The 19308-nt window shown below is 39.2% G+C and overlaps 2 protein-coding genes across 9 annotated transcripts in view; both read right to left on the bottom strand.

Moving 5' to 3' along the window:
* Positions 1-32: 32 nt before the first annotated feature.
* Positions 33-14774, bottom strand: LOC125769603 (anoctamin-5). The gene is made up of 12 exons (XM_049438367.1): positions 10928-14774; positions 8235-8758; positions 7468-7870; positions 3812-4117; positions 2792-3745; positions 2536-2700; positions 2154-2467; positions 1948-2087; positions 1660-1865; positions 1203-1308; positions 762-1130; positions 33-523 (listed from the first exon to the last, which is right to left on the bottom strand). The coding sequence occupies exons 1-12, from the start codon at positions 11510-11512 to the stop codon at positions 405-407; spliced, it is 4191 nt and encodes a 1396-aa protein (XP_049294324.1). The 5' UTR covers positions 11513-14774; the 3' UTR covers positions 33-404.
* Positions 14775-14898: 124 nt separating this feature from the next.
* Positions 14899-19308, bottom strand: part of LOC125769602 (pleckstrin homology domain-containing family G member 5) — a 74722-nt gene continuing 70312 nt past the window's right edge. For 7 of the 8 annotated variants that reach the window (XM_049438359.1, XM_049438364.1, XM_049438366.1 and 4 more), the window contains one exon: positions 14899-19300. In XM_049438359.1, coding sequence (XP_049294316.1) covers positions 18949-19300 — 352 coding nt within the window. In that variant the 3' untranslated portion in view covers positions 14899-18948. The remainder of the gene's footprint in view (positions 19301-19308) is intronic. The other variant, XR_007419063.1, reaches the window with a different exon arrangement.

The following is a 19308-nucleotide window of genomic DNA, read 5'->3' as shown; positions in this document are numbered from 1 at the left end:
TTACAGTTTTTACAACCAGTCAAACGATCGTTTTTATTTTTTGACTTATATTGTACGAATTGACTGTGTGGGAAAAACACCTGATTATATTAGAATCATATCGAGCGTGACAAACACTTAAAGTTTGTACATGTAATGAAAATACTGCTTTTGATTGAAACTAAAAATCCCAACTTAATTGTGAAGTCAAGCATTTTTTGTTGTGGCAAAATTATGATATTATGCTGTGCGTTAGTAAGTTGTGTGAAAGATTTCCATTAACTTAAAATATTATTGAAGATAATCTTATAAGTTGAACTCGTTCTACGACCCTTATATTTTTCAATATATTGCATAGCGCAGAAGTATGTGATGCCATCGTCCGTTGTGCCAGAGAGCTTCATCCGGACATACAACAGCTAATGCTAGGTAACCTCCCAAACAGTGGATTCTAACGAGTGCCTTGGACGATTTGGAACTTCTACGTGAGCATCGAGTCCATCGCTGAGTCTACTTAGACGACGTGCCCAGCTGCCACGCATTCCTGTATTTAGGCGATATAAAAATAACTTAATTTGTAAGCATTTACTTAGAAAACAATTAGAGTTTCTCGATAAAAGAATAGAAACCGACAGAAACAGTTCAGAAAAGTAAACATAAGACATTTTGTAATTCTGTACTGTACTCGAATATTTGATTAAATTATTTTCCTATATGTAGTTAAAACTTTGACTTTAGAAAAGTTTATTGTACAGGATAATATATTAATCACTTACAATTACCTTGCCTGCTGTTGTTGCTCTGCTCGCGTAGGGTATGCAGAATTTCCTCATAGTCGGTTTCGCGCGATTTCTTCAACCCGTGTTGATATTTGGCTTCTTTCGCTAGAAGCTGTTCACGCTGCATTTGCGTCTTAACTTCGATCGGTATATCCGGAATGATGAACTGCATGATACCGGTCAACACGAATACAATGTGTTCAAATATAACGACAAACGCCAAACGTGCTGCAAAAACGTGCCAATAGTGTGGACTCAGCCCGTATTGCTCGTCAGCTTCGGGACCGTTGCGATAACCCCGGTACTGACAGGTATCCGGGTCCGATTCTGTCTTGGTACCCCATTCTTCTTTGTAATCAGAAGTATTGAAAGCTAGCCGGAAAACAAGAAGATCATTTCTGTTGCTAACTGAGCTTGCCAATTGCATCGATAATACTAACTTACTTGAAAGCGAGTGCTCAATGTATCCATGTAATGAAAATTGTGGTGAATAAACATACTTGTAAACCATTCGTGGAATAAAGTCACTAGTGTAAGCGATAACGAAGGCCTTGCAAAAAGGAGGAAAACGAAGTTAACAGCGTTACATTGAGTAAAAACGACTATGCTGAATTTGAATGATAAATGTTAGGTATGAATAATATATTATTTGTAGTAAGAATAACAAATAATAGTATGATTTATTCGTAAATATGCATCTTATTTGAAGCCTAGGTAAAAATCGGAAAAATTATTGCATGCATGTCTCTATGTTTATCTATTATAAAATAGTAAAATACAGTTAGTTATAAATGAAGAGCAATATACCCAAACATACTGACAACGTGAAGACAATGGAAAATCAAATCTTTTATAATATGATAATGTTACAGTTATTTTAATACGATTGCATCTTACTTACGTTTGACACAACAGCGGTATATGTTATGATTTTCAGTATGCCATACCATGCACCGATATCCTCCACACGTTCAGCCAGAGGACGTCTGGATTGCGTTACCATTTTATATGCGTCCAGTCTTATTTCTGCAATGTTGTTCAACAGCGCAAATAAAGGAGCCAACGGAAATGCAGCTACAAACAGCGTTACAAATCCGTATTGAACAACTTCGTGAAAATGTGACGAAACAGAAATACAATTGATATTGTACAAAAAATTGGAACAAATTGTATGAAATGAGATACTTACTCATTTCCAAATATTCATCAAACAGGGCTAACCTGCCAGGGTCTTGCAGATGATAGTCTTGTTCCCATGCCATATGCAAATGTGTTTCGTCCTTTGTAAGCTGTTTGTGTTTTCGCTGACGCCACCAATTGTAAAAGGCACTAATGAAAGTAGCAGGTCAGTGGCAATAAGACATTCTCCAGGTGGTTCCATTTTAAAGCACTTACGGAAAGAAATACTCCATGAAGTTGTTCCAGCACTGCTTGCCAACCATAATGATAGCCAACTGTATGCATAATTCACTAAGACATCCGGCCGGATCACAAATATCGCCCTTAAGCCGAAGGAACTCGCTTTTTCTCGCTACATCATCGCCGGGATAATCGTAGAAGCGTCCTTTAAAGAACGCTATATAGATTAGCGAGCTGTAAAAGTTCATGAATTCAAACACGAATATTTTCACCGTATACGAATCTTCGTATTCTGTCTGCGTTCGCGGATTTTCCATGTTTGTTAGATAAAGGGCTAACTTGTGATATATCTGTGTAGTATGAAGACACTATTAATTAGCATAAGAGTCGGTTGTGCCGAAACTATAAACACACATACCCGGGTGAGGAGCATGATGATGATAAGATTGATTAGCGCCGCGGTCATAGTAGTGAACAGTTTGGCATGCGTTCGAAAGAATGATCCTCCCCCGCTGTAGATGACTGATACGAGTGAAATTCTATAGATAATGGTTCCAAGAACAGCAGCAAGGACGACAGAAATCTTAAGTGTTGGAAGATAAACACAGTTTTAGTTTTAAATTGTTAGTTAAACATAATATTTTCTCGCTCCGAGGATCCTCGGATCCACTTACCATGAATAAAACGGCACTAGATGTGGCGATGAAGCGTACAGCTCGCGTCCACGTTGGCATGTAGGGTTCTTTCTCGCGGGTTACCGGATTGATACGGAATGTTTTGACCGTTGTTTCGAACTCTGGTCGCATATCTTCCTCATTTTCAATGTTCTGCAAATCCCATTCCCAGACCAACACCGATTGCTTTCGTTTCCACAGCTCCAGAAATGTAGTCGCCCAAAAGGACATAAAGATCGCAAAGAACACGGTGGACGGATTGTCAAACAGATACGTGAGCTGGGCAAAGAAACAAGACTCATGGAGCTGTTGGTAGCTGCACGCTCGGTCACACAGGGGACATAATATAGTTTTTCCTGGTCCATTCTCGTCGCAAATTTCTTTAGTCGGAATGTTATCGCTAGAGTCCATCGATGCGAGTCCGTATAAGAAACAAAATAATCCAACTATAGCCGGTGCGTAGAGCATTTTGGTGTAGAACCCGAGCCAGCAAAAGTACAGTGCAATTTTGTCTCCAAAATATTTGCGCACGAGACAAAGCGGCTGTTTCTTGTACCATTTGATGGGGCGTGCCCATTCCAGATAGAGCAGCCGCCTATCAAACAGCGCTCCAGACGAATGATCTTTGTCGTAGCGACCCTCGTGCAGAGGAAAACAGGCCAGATAAGTGCCATCGTTCAGTAGCCGTCGAATGCCCACGTTGTTTACCTTCTCCGTTTCGTCGAACCGCGTCCTCATAAGAATTTGCATAACGATCAGGCTACGCTGGGCGCTTGTGTACGAAGTGCAACGGTCCTTCACGATGAATTGTTCCTCCGGATTTCCATTTGCTGTAGCCGAATAGAAGGAGGGTTCCTTCTCAATACGTCCATGGTTGTACTCGGTCATCGACATTAGTCGGTTCCAGTAATTTAGAATTTTATTCTGTTGTCGACGTAGTGCAGTTTCCTCCTCCTGAAAGTGAAAACCAAAACATAATTGTAGCTCATAGTTGTCGCACTGTTATACGGTCATACATACCTTAACACTGATCGTAATGAATCTTTTCACAGGCAGCTTCAAGTTCATAACTTCCGCATAGCGTGACTCCGTCCGCCAGGGAATGTGTATTTTAACAAAGTACGTTTTACCATCGAAGGCTTGTGCTTTGTCCTCCACCTCAAATTCTAAACCCTCGCGAATGAGATTTTCTTGAAACAGTTTACGTTGGTGACGTTTCAAGGCATCCAACTCGGTCATTACACCTTGATCATCCTCCTCGTAACATAGCACCATATCAATCTTTCGACGTCCATCGCGAAACATAAGAGACTCTGGATCCAATCCCTTCCAACGCAGAACATGTGCCATTGTTAGATTGTATGAAATTAAGTTATAAATTAAGTTAGGCTATCCTTAAACCCGTTATATAGCATTAAGAACTTCTTTTTGTAATTTTGATGTCCTATAAAATATCCTTCCACATACTGTTGGTTATTTGAAACCCGGTCCTGACGTGTGGAATCAGCGCCGTTTAACAAATACACCACCGGGCCGCTGCGATTTTTGTTGTTTGGAACATTTTAATGAACTGCAAAACGTTGAATATTTCAATTTTAAAACTGATTTTTGTTTGTAACTTTGCCAGTAATTTGCACAAAAAAAAATGTTCTTCTTAAGATTGTTTTTAGTTTTATACCTTACAATGTTATATGTTGTTGTAAAACAAAATGCATGAATGTGTTACTACATGCATTTGGTAATAAATGATTTTCGTAAACATCTTAAATAAGCTAGTCACATGCCGATCGATTGGCAGGGCTTTGGAGAAATTTTCGATACGGTTCAGCTAAATGTTGTTTTGTAAAATATGCATTTTTTTTGAGTGTATACAAGATATTCCTAATTTTTAAGAAAATGCAAAAATAAAATTTTGATTACATCCAAACATGTTGAGTATATACATAATCTCCCTCTTAAGAACTACCTTACATTTGTGTATAAAGGAAGAGCGATATAATCAGCATGGCAAATACTCGAAGAAGCGTATACCAATTATATCCTCAGATTAAGCCGGTGGTTTAGGTGGTAATGGTGCCGATCTTTCACATGACAGCACCGGTACCAAATCCCACTGGGGGACTGTTCACCCGTAGCAAGAACAGACGTTTCGTCTACGTGATAAAAATAAGTCTAGTAGGCCAGTTATGATAGGCATGAACCAGAGCCGTAGCGTGGTTACTTGGCGCCCTTGGCAGAAAACCAATTCAGCGCCCTCCTCCCTTCCCTTGAAATTTCAATAACAATTTCATCTAAATCAATGTTCGACGGTATTTTGTTTTCAATTGAAATTAGTGCAAGGTTAGCGTTCCTGTCCCATTGCTGATCGCAAGTAATTTTATATAATTTTTAAGTTTCTGAAGCGCCTTTCACAAGACGCTGCTGAAACTGGAAGGGTTAAAAATATTCGCAAGCTTGTCGTAATATTTACATATAGATCTTCTAATGAATACTTCTGAATACAATTCAGAAGTTCGCTAGGTGTTGCATTTTTGATATTATTCATCGGATATGGCTTTTCCGATTTACATACTTCCAGTTCTGCGATGAGTTCAGCCGCTTCAACATCCTTAGAATACTTCAGAGCGAACTCAGTAGCCTTTTTTTTCAGTTCACTCCATTCGTTTTAAGGTTATTGGCGTAAACAAAACAAACAATCTAACCACTTCCGTAAGTCGTTTGAATCTAGATAATAATTCATTATTCATTTTGCAGAAGACGTTTTTAGTTTCTCTAGAAAATTAATCTTCACTAGTTAAATTTAGCTTGGGTTTATTGGTTGATTCATTTGTCAATCGTGTTTTCCTACGCTGATTTCTTTGCGATAATAAGTCATCAATACCCATTTTGCAGCATGTATGTTTAGGTGCTTCTCTGGGATTTGTCGTATACGAAGAACAATCGTATGGCAACGTATGAAGATGTTCTGTAAAATCCTGTAAAACATGAACATACAACTGTCGCCATACAAATCATTTTGTTCTTTCTGTAATTCTTCCCCCACAAATTGTTGCAGCAGAAATTAACTGGACGTAAGTTCTCCAATGTGTATCATTTTTTACTTAATTTTAATTAAAGCGAACAGTCTAACAAGCTCAGGCCCTCCCCCCCTCCAATTTACGGGCACTCATTTAAGTAACTATTTTTTCGTGCAGGTTGGTTAGCAATCGGTTGCGTGTTTTTTTAAATTATGTTTCGAGACACAGACACCTGAGGGCATGGCCGTCGAAGAAGAAAATGTAGCAATTGGTGCCATCTATCGACCACAAGTCAAAGATTGGCGATCCCTTGGATACCGCCCGAGTTATGGGGCAAAGTTGGGCCAAAAATGAGAAAAATTTGGCTAAAGTCTGAAACACGACCCCCCCCCCACTCACGGGCACTCATTTGAGTGACTTTTTTTCGTGCAGGGTGGTTCGAAATCGGTTGCGTGTTTTTTTAATTATGTTTCGAGACACAGACACCTGAGGGCATGGCCGTCGAAGAAGAAAATGTAGCAATTGGTGCCATCTATCAACCACAGGTCAAAGATTGGCGATCCGTTGGTGCTTTCGCGAATAGCTCCGGCCACAGACATGGTAGCGATTAGTGGTGCATGGACGAAATGTAGCCACAAGTACCATCTAGCCATGGCCAGAAGAAAGTTTGGCGATATCTTGGATACCGGCGGAGCTATGGGGCAAAGTTGGGCCAAAAATGAGGAAAATTTTACGGTTTCACAAACAGCGTATGGAACTTGGTTCCTCGATGAATAAATCACTTTTCACTATGCGAAAACCTCCTTACAATTTAATAGTAATTGTAAAAAAAATCAAATTCAGGCCACATTGCATAGTCTCCGAACCACCCTGTACGAAAAATTGACACGCAGATGAGTGACCGTGAGTGGGGGGTGGGGGGGGGGGGGGGTCTTGTTTCAGACTTTTTAGCCCCAGCGGGTTATGAGAGCCGAAGGAGGTTTACAAGATCTGACAGAGCACCTTCATACAGCGCTATACGTTTGTTCTTGTCGTTCGTCGTATACGACAAATCCCAGAGGAGTACCTAAGGATTTTTTCAAAACAAATTTGCCTGGCGATTGTATTACGACAACTTCTTATTTTGACGCCCCCTTTAGACCTAGCGCCCTTGGCGATGGCCAACCCCGCCAACCCCACGCTACGGAGCTGGCATGAACTAATAGTGAAACAGCCGAGTGAAATAGTATGTGCCAGTAATGGGACAATTGCATTGTTTCTGTAGTGCGCCAAGCATTAGATATGACCAACGGAATGTTTGGTGTACTATTCCGAGCATAATACAATGTCTTCTACACAAGTATTCGTGTAAGTGTATTTTATCAATTTATCATTAACATTCAAAAAAATCATTCCTTTCTATTTTTATCGTTTGCAATGAGGAACTATGGTCAGGGCGGAAAAACTTAGTAAGAAAGACTGGGAACAAGCGTATGTGCACTTTTCGTGCGGAACGCAATGGTCAACGTCTAATAATAGCATTCTACCTTTTCTGTTCTGAAGAATATTTCTATAGCTGTTACGGCACTAGTTATGATTGATTTGAAGTAATCATTTACAAAACACATATGACGTCTGATGATTGTAGCGTATATAGGAAGATATGCAGGGAATTCTTACCTCTTTATCCTGCTGACTGGAACGCCGCGTGTCTTGCGACTGGTCAGAAGCTTTGCGTAGTTTGAGCAGATTTCGCAGGCTTCCCTTACTAAGAGAATTATTTTTATCTACACTTGTACCGCCGAAGTTTTGGCCACCTTGAGCAGTTCCGCATTTCGGATGATCACTCATGGAACTGTGCGTTCCCGTTCCTATGCCACCGACTGACGCAGGATCACGGTCGGCAGTTGCTAGGCCTAGCAATTTAGAGGACGATCGTCGGCGTTCATTGATAATGCTCGTTGTGCTAGAGTTGAAACTTTTGTTGAACTCTGAAACGATGTCCGGTGTATCCATTGGGGTACCAGGAATGTTTTCACTGGCACTAATCTTCGGACCAAAGAGATTGCTGTAAAGGTCGGGACTGGATATGTATTGCAATAGTATTAATATGACAACACACCAATAACACTGCCAATCAGTTGTACATGTAACTAGTTGTTTGATTGTTGTGTATATTTCACACAAAGATAGGTTGACAAAACAATAAACGTAGCCAATGAAGTAGCTAAACATTTTGAATAATAACAAATGTGATTTGGAATTTAGGAAGCAATATTTGAAATGAATGAGGTGTTAAATAACAAACTCATATAAATAAAGTAGTAATAAATGGTTTTAATAATTTAGCTAACAAAAGTAATTCATCCTAATATTTCTATAATTATAAGCCGTATAAGTGCATAATTTTAAACCTAATATTTAGAATGAGAAAATGTCTATTTTACCTACGGCTAGGCTCTTCTGTGCCATACGGTGGAACAATTTCTTCGCTGGACAGCCGATCCTCGGTCTCGAGCCACTTTTCGACTGGTGTCTTTAACATAGGACTCTCCATAATATCCTCCAGGGGAGGTAGTTTATCTATGAAATTTGTATCCTTTGGGCTCGCGTTCGAAGTACTACCATTGATCATTGCCGGGTAGCCATTTGTGGGGGCTGAGTCGTTTTCTACCACAATTTCTACAGGCTTCGGAAGAATTGTAGAACTCGGTGAGGCTGTACTGTCCTGCGAGGAAGATGGCTCGTTTCCACTCCCCAGATCTTGGGCTGTCATTCGATGCATGATGTATTTTGTCTTCCCATGGTTGGTCAGTTCGGTGCCAACTTCTGTACCAAAACCAATTGCAGTCATTTCGACTGTTTCGCGTTTGCTACAGAGTCCTCCGGCTGGCGTGCCCTGGTGGTTATTAATAGATCTCAAATTGTCCGTACTATGTCGCATTAGTATTTGATGTTGGTGGGTCATCAGCTGGGGGTTGAAACACAATGAAAATGGCACATAGTAAATATGTTCAGTACGTACGTGATATTTTTGGTGCACGTAAGTTGGAAAACCGGGTCAGTGTGGTGCTTGTATAGTGGCCTAGCTCCGGAAAATTCTCGCGAGCGGGTGGGAATTGATAGTTATGGTCAAGTGGGTAATGATTATCGGCAATCTGTGGTTTGTACTATTTTCACGCTACCCTATCGAAAATCAATAACCTCGGAAGTAATTGAAAAAAACGCCGACATTAAATGCATTTCATTTGCAACGAATCTATACTAGCATATAAATTGAATGTATTGGTAATAATTACGTCAGACCTGTTTTTAAATAAATCAAACCAGCGTGAAGCACCGCACCTACCTCACCAACCTACTTTTCTTTGATTCTAGTACTATAAATGACCAATCGTATTCAATTGTAAAACTACTAGGTATGTTAATCTAAACCACGTATGAACACATTTTCAAAACGGGTGGGCAAACAATTTGCAGGCCATCTTAGTTAATAATAAGACAACATACATTGCATAAAACATTATTTAATAATTGTTGAGTAATGTACCTAGTCGAAGTTTCATCGCTAAAACTAATATGTTATGATGTATGTATTTATTTTCTTCATATACATATTATTAGTACCAGTAGTAACTGTATGGAAAAATAAAATATAAATACAAAAAATTTATTAGTGAATTTTTTTTTCAATTTGGCGGTCGATTTCCAAGGTAGTCTTCGAGTAGAAACGAGCTGATTAGAAAATTGTTGCTTCTAAAAGTGTGGCATAAAAAAGAAAACTGTGACCGAATTATACGTCAATGGTAATTCGTAAATGATTTCGTACTCTCGGATTGGTTTAAGCAATCCTTAATTAGAAACAAGGCCTTTGCTCGATTGACACTAAATTTATTCCACAGTTAATCACGCAATGTATACAGTTCATAACATAGCTATACGCTCATTTCCATCATTTTTTGTATAAAACAAAAACTGGAAAAGCGGTGTCGGGTGTTGGAAAATGATTTTTCAAGCAAACCCTTTTCATTATTTTTGTACCTGTACTTTACGTTGTCTTTCTTCTACGTTCTTCTGTTGGTAGTCTTTCGAATAAGTTCTTAAAAACATAGAAAGTTACATCTTATGGACCCCATGGTAGGTCGAACGTTGTTTTGTATTATGTCTTGGCTCATTTTAAACTCGCACCTTCAACGCATAGGCTTGCAAGACTCCAAGGTTTGTAGCTGTAGCAAGGCTTTCAAAACGGCCCGACCCGGAGCCAATTAAGATTAAGGAAGAACCTATGATGCGATATTATCAGAAGCACTTAGAGTACGCGCGGATGTTGGTCAACTTCACCAAAGAGATCGGAGCCATTTCCCTTGCTCCGCCTTACCAAACCATTAGCAGAGTATAATGTGGCCTCGGTGGTCACGGCCCAAGAGCGGCCCGGTGATGTATGTGATAAACGACACCGGTCCACACGGCAGAACCGAGGATCAAATCCCATCCGGACCGTCCCCCCCAAGAAATGACTGACTAACCGGCTATTCGGTAAAAATAAGTCTAGTAAAGTAACTCTAGTCGTTAAAGCCAACAAGAGAGAGAAAGAGAGAGAGAGAGAGAGAGAGAGAGAGAGAATGTGGCCGCATAGCACACACCGCTTGTACTAAAACCATCTATGAGTTGCCACTCACTCGATCGTAACCCCGATCGTATGTATTAAAAAAGCACAGACAAAATTTGACAATGTTAAGTTAATAAGTTAAAAGTTAAGTTAATCTGCCGAAACGGTCTGCAGCAGAATCATAATATGCAGATCAAAATCAAAGGAATCTCTTCATTCCACCTCGGCTTGACGCAATACGTCGAACGTAGATACATACGTAGTCGAATATTGTCCATCTAATAAATTAATTTGAGGTACAGCTATAAAATATGGTACAGTGTACAGTTTTCTTACTTTCAAGATTTTTTTTCTTACTTTCAAGGTTTAATGAAGAATTGTTCTTAAAAGAAGTAACTATGCTATTTTTCGAATTTTCTCAACAACTGCCAATATGTTCATAATAAAGTGTTTAAATCTTCGTAAGAATGGATGTCTTTAAATTGTTTTTTTTTTATTTATTTTTATAATTCACTTGTTTTTTTTTCTTACCTTAAAATTTTGGCAACTATCGTTAACCGTTCCGTTTCTTACGAATCCAGCGACGGAAAGTCGTTCGTAAATGGGAGCACATGAGTCTTGGCTGTAGCGGCGACTGCGTGGTTTTCCAACAGGGCTGGAATGTATCGTCCTAGAACCTACTGTTTGCTTTTCCGTTTTAGTATTTTCATTATATAGTTTCTCCTGTTGCACAATACAGTTCGGCAACAGCACATCAAAGTGGCCACCAACGTCAACGGCATCGGGAAAATGATTGAAATTCTCGGAACCATCGGCAGAACTGTTGGTAGCCATACGAGAAGATGCTGAATTAAGAGATCGGCTTTGAGTGGAATTGGAGATTGGTGCGTAACCGTCAATTGAGGACGAATCGTTTCTTGTGTCACAATGTTTCTGTGTTTCGATGCAGTCTAGAGCTCGTTCTTTTGCACTATTCGATACTACAGCTACTGTATCGCTGAAATTACTAGATAGCTGCCACATGTGCAATACTCCGTTACATTCGCCCGCAAATTTTCGTGAGCGGTAGATCAAAGCGCGTGAATCTCGACAGCTATGCGATCGTTGTTTGTTCATCCCTACTAGAACCGAACTAGATGAATGGGTTCTTCCCTTTACATTTCCAACTGCACTTTTTTGTTCAACTAAACGGCCGATCGAAACACACGATAGATATTACGGTCACAGCACTACACACGTACCATTCAGGAATGGTTCACCTGCCTTCGTGGATGTCGTGTTTTTTACTCCAATCACATCTATTTGCCCTAGTTATTCACGCATCGGGGCGGAGCGAATGCATTTACTGCATAAAACATTTACAATCTATCGATCGGTGAACGGTCATCTGCGATTTCTACTGCTTGTGGGAATGTGTACGGTTTGATTTTTTGCTTCACTTTTTCAGCTACTTATGGCAATAGAAAAATTACTTAACTTGCTGATGATTACTGCACAACCACCACATATGTTTCTAAAAAAGCATTCCCGTGGTTTGATTAGTTGACAATTTTAACCCCATGCGAGCTACACTGTTTGCACTACATTTTCCATGTTGCGCGTTACATTTGGCACAACTGATAGTATGTATTTGATTAGTGAGCTTCACTTGTAAACATTAAATGTTAACTGAATCTAGGCAAGAACGTTCGCGTACGCTTGGCTTGACCAACGTCATGCAACTGAAGATACCTTCCACCAAAGTGGCATCATAAATGTGTTGGGTTGCATGTCGGCACGGAAACATTATTCGATGTCGTAATGGATCTCCCTCGTTCTCCAACAACTTTCTCCGGAACCGTTCCAGCCGCCGATTTCGAATCAATATGGCAGTATATCGGCTAACCGCGTTCGCTCACCGCAATCCGACGACACGTGCTTTCGTCACCGATGAAACACAGCGTGAAAGTTACGGCCAACGATCGACGATTGGTATCCTGATGCTGAGGGTCACCGGTTCCATTCGGTTCCATCTACACTACCACAAGCAACCAGAACGTATACTAATCGCCCGAACCGATGGGGGGTAGAGTTGTCAACACACGATAGCCACGCGTCTTTTCACTGTGTGGGGCTAAATTTTGTTTTGTTGTGTTCCACTCTTTCGTGCGTGCCTTCGTGAACGAAACCATGTTTTCATGATGATAACACACATCATCAACGTTGTTCGTTACAGGCTAAACAGGCGGCCCAGGAGAAAGGAGGTCCTGAGCAGCAACGTTATCGATTTTGTTCGATCGTGAATAAATAATGTATGTGATTTTCCTTCACAGGTAGGACTGCTGGATGTTTCTCCTTACGATTGATGGTGGAACGTATGCTGCCGTATGCAGTTCATATGATTTGCCAAACAAATACTTGCATCTATTATAACGAACAGAACGAGATGTTAAGAGATACTTTCACACTTTAGTTTGTACACCCAAATTGTTTCTATTTTTTTTAATGCACTGTAACACCATAATCTTTTCCTGGTTTATATACACTAAATCTAGAATACAAGTTTGTTTAGTGTTATTTCAACATATGAAGCTAACTTTTCTTTCTTTTTCGGGGTTTCCTATATCCGTGGTCACTTTAAGCAACGTGATTTAATCGCATTTCTTTTTTAATTATGCAGTTAATTACAAGCTCTTCATGACACTTTGTCCCATGTACGACTAGTTAGTGAAATGATTCCATACAATAAATGCGAACCACCTTCAATAGCACCGAACGACTAAGTGAGGTTTGCTTTCACCTCGTGGGCCGCTCTGTACATACTGATGACGAACGTTTACAACGATGTAGTCATCAAAACCGGCTAAGGACACGTGTTTACAGTGATGTACATATTTTTGTGTATAGATTTTTCAAATACATTTTTATAATAATAGTAATAATTGTTTATTCGTCAATGGAGCTATTAGCCCACTCGATAGCGTTTAGAACATACATGACGGGTTTTTTAACATATACCTTAAGAATTCGAGCTAGCGAGGTCAATGCTTTCGACGCATGCCGCATTTGTCATGCCTGGCTCGAACGCATCGCAGATATCGGTAAAATTACGGCACATCATCAGGAACGGGTCGGAGGATCTACACACAGTGCGTCGATTTTCCACAGCTAGCAAGGATCGCCCCCACAGACTTATTGCCTTATTGCATTATGTCCCGTAAAGTTAGGAAGATGTATACGAACAGGTTATCAATTCGATGGCTTTCATAAGGGCTAGGCCCGGTAGTATATGTTTTAAATGGTGTCAGTTCCACACGACAGGACCTTGCATCAAATCTAATCCGGACCATGTCCTCCCGTAGCAAGGATTGATTAACCGGCTACGCTTTAAAAATAAGTCTAATAAGCCAGAGGTGGCGAACGTGACCTTAGAGGACGTTAAACCAGGAAAGAAGGAGAAGTATTTTTTTTACAAAATTCGGATCAAAAATAAACTAATTATCCATCAACTGCGACATGCGATCTCTGACAGATTGAGATCAACTTGATCTATCCGATGATCCTGTAAAAAAAGGTTATCCAGCACTCCTGTTGATCAAGTCGTCGATTTCCTTTTTAGCAGTGTATCTAGGTTTTATCTACAGTTTCAAAATTGGAAAACCCTCTGCTAAGGACTGATCCTCAACAGTGGCGGATAGCCAAAACAGACTCGCAACCTCTGCATATGGTTTTCAAGGAAGAACAACCCATTGATAGTGCTGGTGCCTCGGCTGTCCATATCATTCCTTGGAAAACGTTCGTTCTTGGTTTAAAGGGGCCCCTAGCTCTGTATGATTCAGCGAGAGGGTCAACAAATTCACAACCTCTTCACCGCCGAACCTGGGTGACAGAGAAAAAATCGCATTGTCGTAATCTTGGAGCCCCGGTTATCCATATGATTCCTTGGAAAACGTTCGTTCATGGTTTTAAAGAGGCTTCTAGTGTTCGAGTTCGATCAGGTAGTAGATGAGCGGGGGGGTGGGGCTTCTGCTCGGGCTCCGTTACGTATGAAATGTTCTGTCGTCTTTCGGGGCCCCTCCAAACGACGGGGCCCTAGGCGGCCGTCTACTCCGCCCACCGCTAGATCCGCTACTGATCCTCAATGCTTGAGGATTCGTAATTCAATTAGATGATAATTTTTCACATCACCGCCAGTGTTAATCTATGATGTCATCCACGAAGCCCATGAATTGGAGGTTATATGTGTAAGTGCTGGGAAGGAAGTGAGGGAGAAAGGTAGAAACAGAAACCGAAGCTATACCTACAGAATCATAGTCGGTAAACATGCCGGTTAACGATAATGGTGGTGATCGCATACGAGATCAAAGAATTCACTATATTTTTCTCGCAGGAAAGTTAGAAGGAAACTTACGCATTTTTTAATATAAGCATACCATTTACTCTTTTCTTGTTGCATATGTAAATGCATATAATTTACGTGAAAACGACATAAAGAAAAACAGGAACAGCACAAACCCAAAATGTTATGTTGTTGATTTTGATTTTATTCTTCTGCAATATCATTGAACAATGGTCGTTTCTATGTTACTGTTGCTTTGTATTTTAATTTTTGTTGTATTTTAGGTCCATTCATTTGTTGAGTTTGTCTTTCGTTTAGTTTGCAAATTTCCACACATAAAGAATTTAATCCCTATATTGCAAGCCTTAGATACTGTTATCCTATGTTTTGATTTCCTCTTTTGATGTTACATTTTAGCACGACATCATCTGTTCAATGGATAAAATTCATAATTTAAACAATTGAGCTAGAGTATCAATTTCAATCCATCCACATTGAAATTTGCTTCATCATTTCATTTCGTGTGTTTTTTTTGGGATGTATAAACTATACATCTTCTACGCAAAATATTCCTTTATGTTTTTCAATTAGCAGGGTACTGTTCTGAAATGCCATACAGCACTGGCTGCTGTGTTATCATGGTATTTTCAACAATGTGGCGGCCAATTATGTAGAAATACGTTTCCGTTTGACTTTTGCAAAACTACTATCCACAGGATGTTGTTAAATTTTAATATTCGCAAAATTTCAAATCATGTAGTTTGCTTATTCCGTTTCCCGATCGTTTTCCAACATTCAAATAGTTAAATTTCGTGATTCGCTTTGTTTGTAAATATAGCTTAAATAAGACCAATCTTCTATTCGTATGTGTATAAGTATATATATATTTTTTTATATATATTTGCGTATGTATATGTATGTATATTTGTGTATTTGTATATATTATTTTCAATGTTTGTTTCGTTTGTTTTTTTTTAGTAAACTACAGTTATACCGATATATTCCAGTCCTATTCCAATGCTTTACTTGAGTATCATTATAAAACTGTACATTGATGCATTTGGCGCGATAGCTTCACAAATGACTCGCAACGCAGTATCATAGAATAGACCGGTCTCATTCGTGTACCTTGTGGGGACACCCATATTAAAATGCTAACAATGTTCCATTGACATGGCATTGATTTGACAGATTTAGAAAGAAACGCTTACCCACCTTGTGCTCGTAGAACGAGCCAGGATGAAGGATATTTGTATTAATTTCCAAAAACCAAACACTACAATACTAATACTACCCCGAGGTTGAGTTTGCTCAACGCTCATGTTATGATTCTCGGACAATTCTTTGGTTTGCATTTTCCACGCCTTGTACTTCCTCCCGTTTACTACTCTTCCAAATCAGCTTTAAGCGTTGTTCAGATTGGCGGTTTTTGTTGTTGTTGTAATGATACAAATGTTTCATTGTTAAAGCACTTTTTGTACCTCCGCAATGGTACGATCGTACAGCGTATTGTTATAATGAATGGGAGATATGCAAACAAATTGTATGCCGTATGAACAGGTTGAAAGGAAAAAACATGATCAACCGATGTAAAATATTTAACGCTCTCCGAATTTGGGCGTATCGGATTGATAAAAGAGAGATCGTCTTAAAATCATATTTGATTGTCAAAAAATGCGGGGTTAGTCTAAATCAGGAGCCTCCAAACTTTTTAGATGGCGGGCCGCTTTGAGTGGAATAGCCACAGCTGAGGGCCAATCTCGGGATCTCTACGGAGGGCCGTAGCTTGGAGACCCCTGGTCTAAATGATAAGAATAATTAAGTATAGATATGATCGCAGTATCGCACTCCTCATCGTTTTCTTGAAGACCTAATGAACCGATTAAGCGTATGGAGCTAGTAAAAAACAAACAAACAATAGAACCACATGTACAAATGATTTAATTGATGATACTTCCCAAAATGCAGAGCACATCAATCAATACATTACACAAATGTCTTTAAATTGCGTACATTTATCCCTTAACCATTGTGTAACTGGTTTTACAAATTTGAAATCTTCTATGTGCTGTAACACGTGCAATAGAAATTACTATTGCGTTAAATTTTACTGCAGCGACAGCAACATGATTTACCTTATTGTGGCAACACCATTCAATGTATGTTTGGTAAGCTTCTAATACAGTACCGACTGACTTCAAAACTGTGCAAATCTAGATCTGTATCTTCCTAGCTTCTGATTATGTTTCTAATTTGGTAAATTATAACATCCCACAGTATTGCAAAGCAACTTTTCTATCCGCTTCAAATGTGAGTTACGCGTAACCGTAGTTGATGTACATGTCAAGGGTTTATTTTAATAATTGCGAAACGGTTCTTTTCTATGTCTACAGCTACAACTGTTCTTTTCAAAACACTATAATATATTTGATTATTCGTAAAACTAGGGCTTTGATTAGCGGTTACCTGACCGCAAATTAAAAAAACAACCGTCCTTCTGACATTCTTTTATGCTATTAAAACATGCACAAAACCCTATCCCTTTTGTAAACTGTACATACAACATTACACTGTACTTTCTAATTAGAGCCGTTTTATTTTTTTCACACAAAAGCCCAACGTAGCGGCGTATGGAATGTTAGTATAGGTGATTTTGGTTCGTTATCCTACAATATTATCATACAGGAAAAAATGCTACGCTAGAGAATAGCAACGTTGGAAAATGTTTAAAATTATCATTGTACGCTTTTGTTCTTCTTTCCTTTAACAACACATCCTGATCGATATGTTAATAATGATTTGCTTTTTCGATACACTCATAGATACACAGTAATTTGTGTTGGCAATTTGTTGTTATATTATAAAATCAATACATTTCCATATATATAGCATTAAACTGGCATCTCTACAATGAATCGTAAATTTTAAAGCAAAATTAAAAACAAAAACAAACAGGCAACCAGTCATATTGAGGTGCAACTCGTTATTGCTTACTCTTTCAATGATACGCACAGTAAAATGTTATCATTTTGTTAAATTTTCGCAGCATTCCCCTTTTTATGTAAAAATTTTTGCGTTTATGCGTTCGAGTTAAAATGGCAACATTACGATTGTGTCTGCCTATATTTCAGACATTCTATGATGTTGATAAAGCTACAAACCTTGCTAAAGTATTATGTTTGATTCGTTTGTTCAACACATTCTCAAACCACTATCTCTTCGGTCATTACAGTAATTTTTATCTGTAGTTTGTACAGAATATTCATCTTTAGGAGCAGTTTTTAATTTTTTTAAAGAAATAATAGCTCAGCTACTTTAGAAGTAACAATAAATTTTAAAAACCAAAGTTGGATTTCCAGAACCACTTCATTGGAACTTAATGTTAATATTTTTTAACCTTTATGCAAAAAGACATAAAACAAAAATCAACATTTTCAAACTAAACGTGATTGTTTTTTGTGTTTGTATTACAAAAAAAACACTCGTTTAAATGTCATAAATATAGCATTTTGCGCTGACTAGAGGGATTTCAATAACAAGATCCACTTGTATTTAAGCGGCAATAAAAGGGACACAATGCCCAACATATAATGTATTAAAAATATTTTAAAATTCAGCTAGTTAGTATTGCTCGTTGAACGAGATGCTTTAAAACTTTTCAAACATTTAAATCCTAGCACCGGGTTGTGGGAGAAAAAAAATAATACGTTAAATGCTTGCCTACTGGTGCTACATATCAAACTCGCTCAAGCTGATAATTGCATTGATGCGTTTCCATTAAAATTCACAGCTTTGTTTTGTTCTGGCTTTTTTGTTGATGTGTGTGTGTGCCACTGCTTTTCACAACAAAGATTATACAAATTTGCAGCCTCCGTAGGTGCAGATGGTTGGCGTAATGTACACAACGGATAGATTTACTTCTATTCGTCTTTTAATGCAATTGCCGAATGCAACTGGACAACAGAGCAGGGGTTAGACATCGCGATGGACGTCAACATGTTTATGTACATGTTGTGTTAACTTATAGCAAACAATTTTTGATTCCGTTGGAATGCATTGATGCATTTAACATCATGGTTGGCTTCATGAACTTCCGACCAAGTAGCAAACTTTTTCCATACAGCACCGTGGTAGTGGACTAGTTGATAGTGGCGTTCGACGGGTGCATTCTTTTTTCTGCTTTTGCCCTCAAATGCCTTTGTTCGCTTTGCATTGAGCTGGTGAGGATTATTGCTTAGGTTTCGTTGGGCAAACTTTGGTCCATGCTGGTGGTAGCGCTGTTGTTGGGTACACTTTGAAAGCTATTTTTACGCTTGAAAAACGATATGTTCGCCGAAGACAACGAAAGACCGCCTCCTCCAGTGCATCCTTCATTTGCTGCGTTCGTGCCGGTATTATTTGTGGAGCTGCACGACGGCATGTTAGACGACGCGGGTAGGCACTGTTGATGTTGGCCGAGAGAAGCCGAGTTGAAGCTTTGCTGCTGGGATAGCATGAAACTTTGCTGCGACGACACGTTGCGTGTCTTGATTAACGGTGGGTTTTTGATTGACGTAGAGAATGCGAATCCGCGGCGCAGCGTTGCTCTTTGTGA

Source organism: Anopheles funestus, chromosome 3RL, assembly GCF_943734845.2.
Source record: "Anopheles funestus chromosome 3RL, idAnoFuneDA-416_04, whole genome shotgun sequence".
Lineage (NCBI taxonomy): Eukaryota > Metazoa > Arthropoda > Insecta > Diptera > Culicidae > Anopheles > Anopheles funestus.
Note: the sequence above shows the minus strand (reverse complement) of the source record. Positions and strands in the feature narration are given on the sequence as shown.

What these genes read in the sequence shown, in the direction of transcription:
- LOC125769603 (XM_049438367.1), bottom strand. Translation starts at nt 11,512, where the DNA reads ATGAACAAACAACGATCGCATAGCTGTCGAGATTCACGCGCTTTGATC. An exon ending in ATAGTTGCCAAAATTTTAAG is followed by an intron (nt 8,759 to 10,927) that starts GTAAGAAAAAAA and finishes TTCAACCCCCAG; the next exon opens with CTGATGACCCACCAACATCA. An exon ending in TTCATGGAGTATTTCTTTCC is followed by an intron (nt 2,088 to 2,153) that starts GTAAGTGCTTTA and finishes TACTTTCATTAG; the next exon opens with TGCCTTTTACAATTGGTGGC.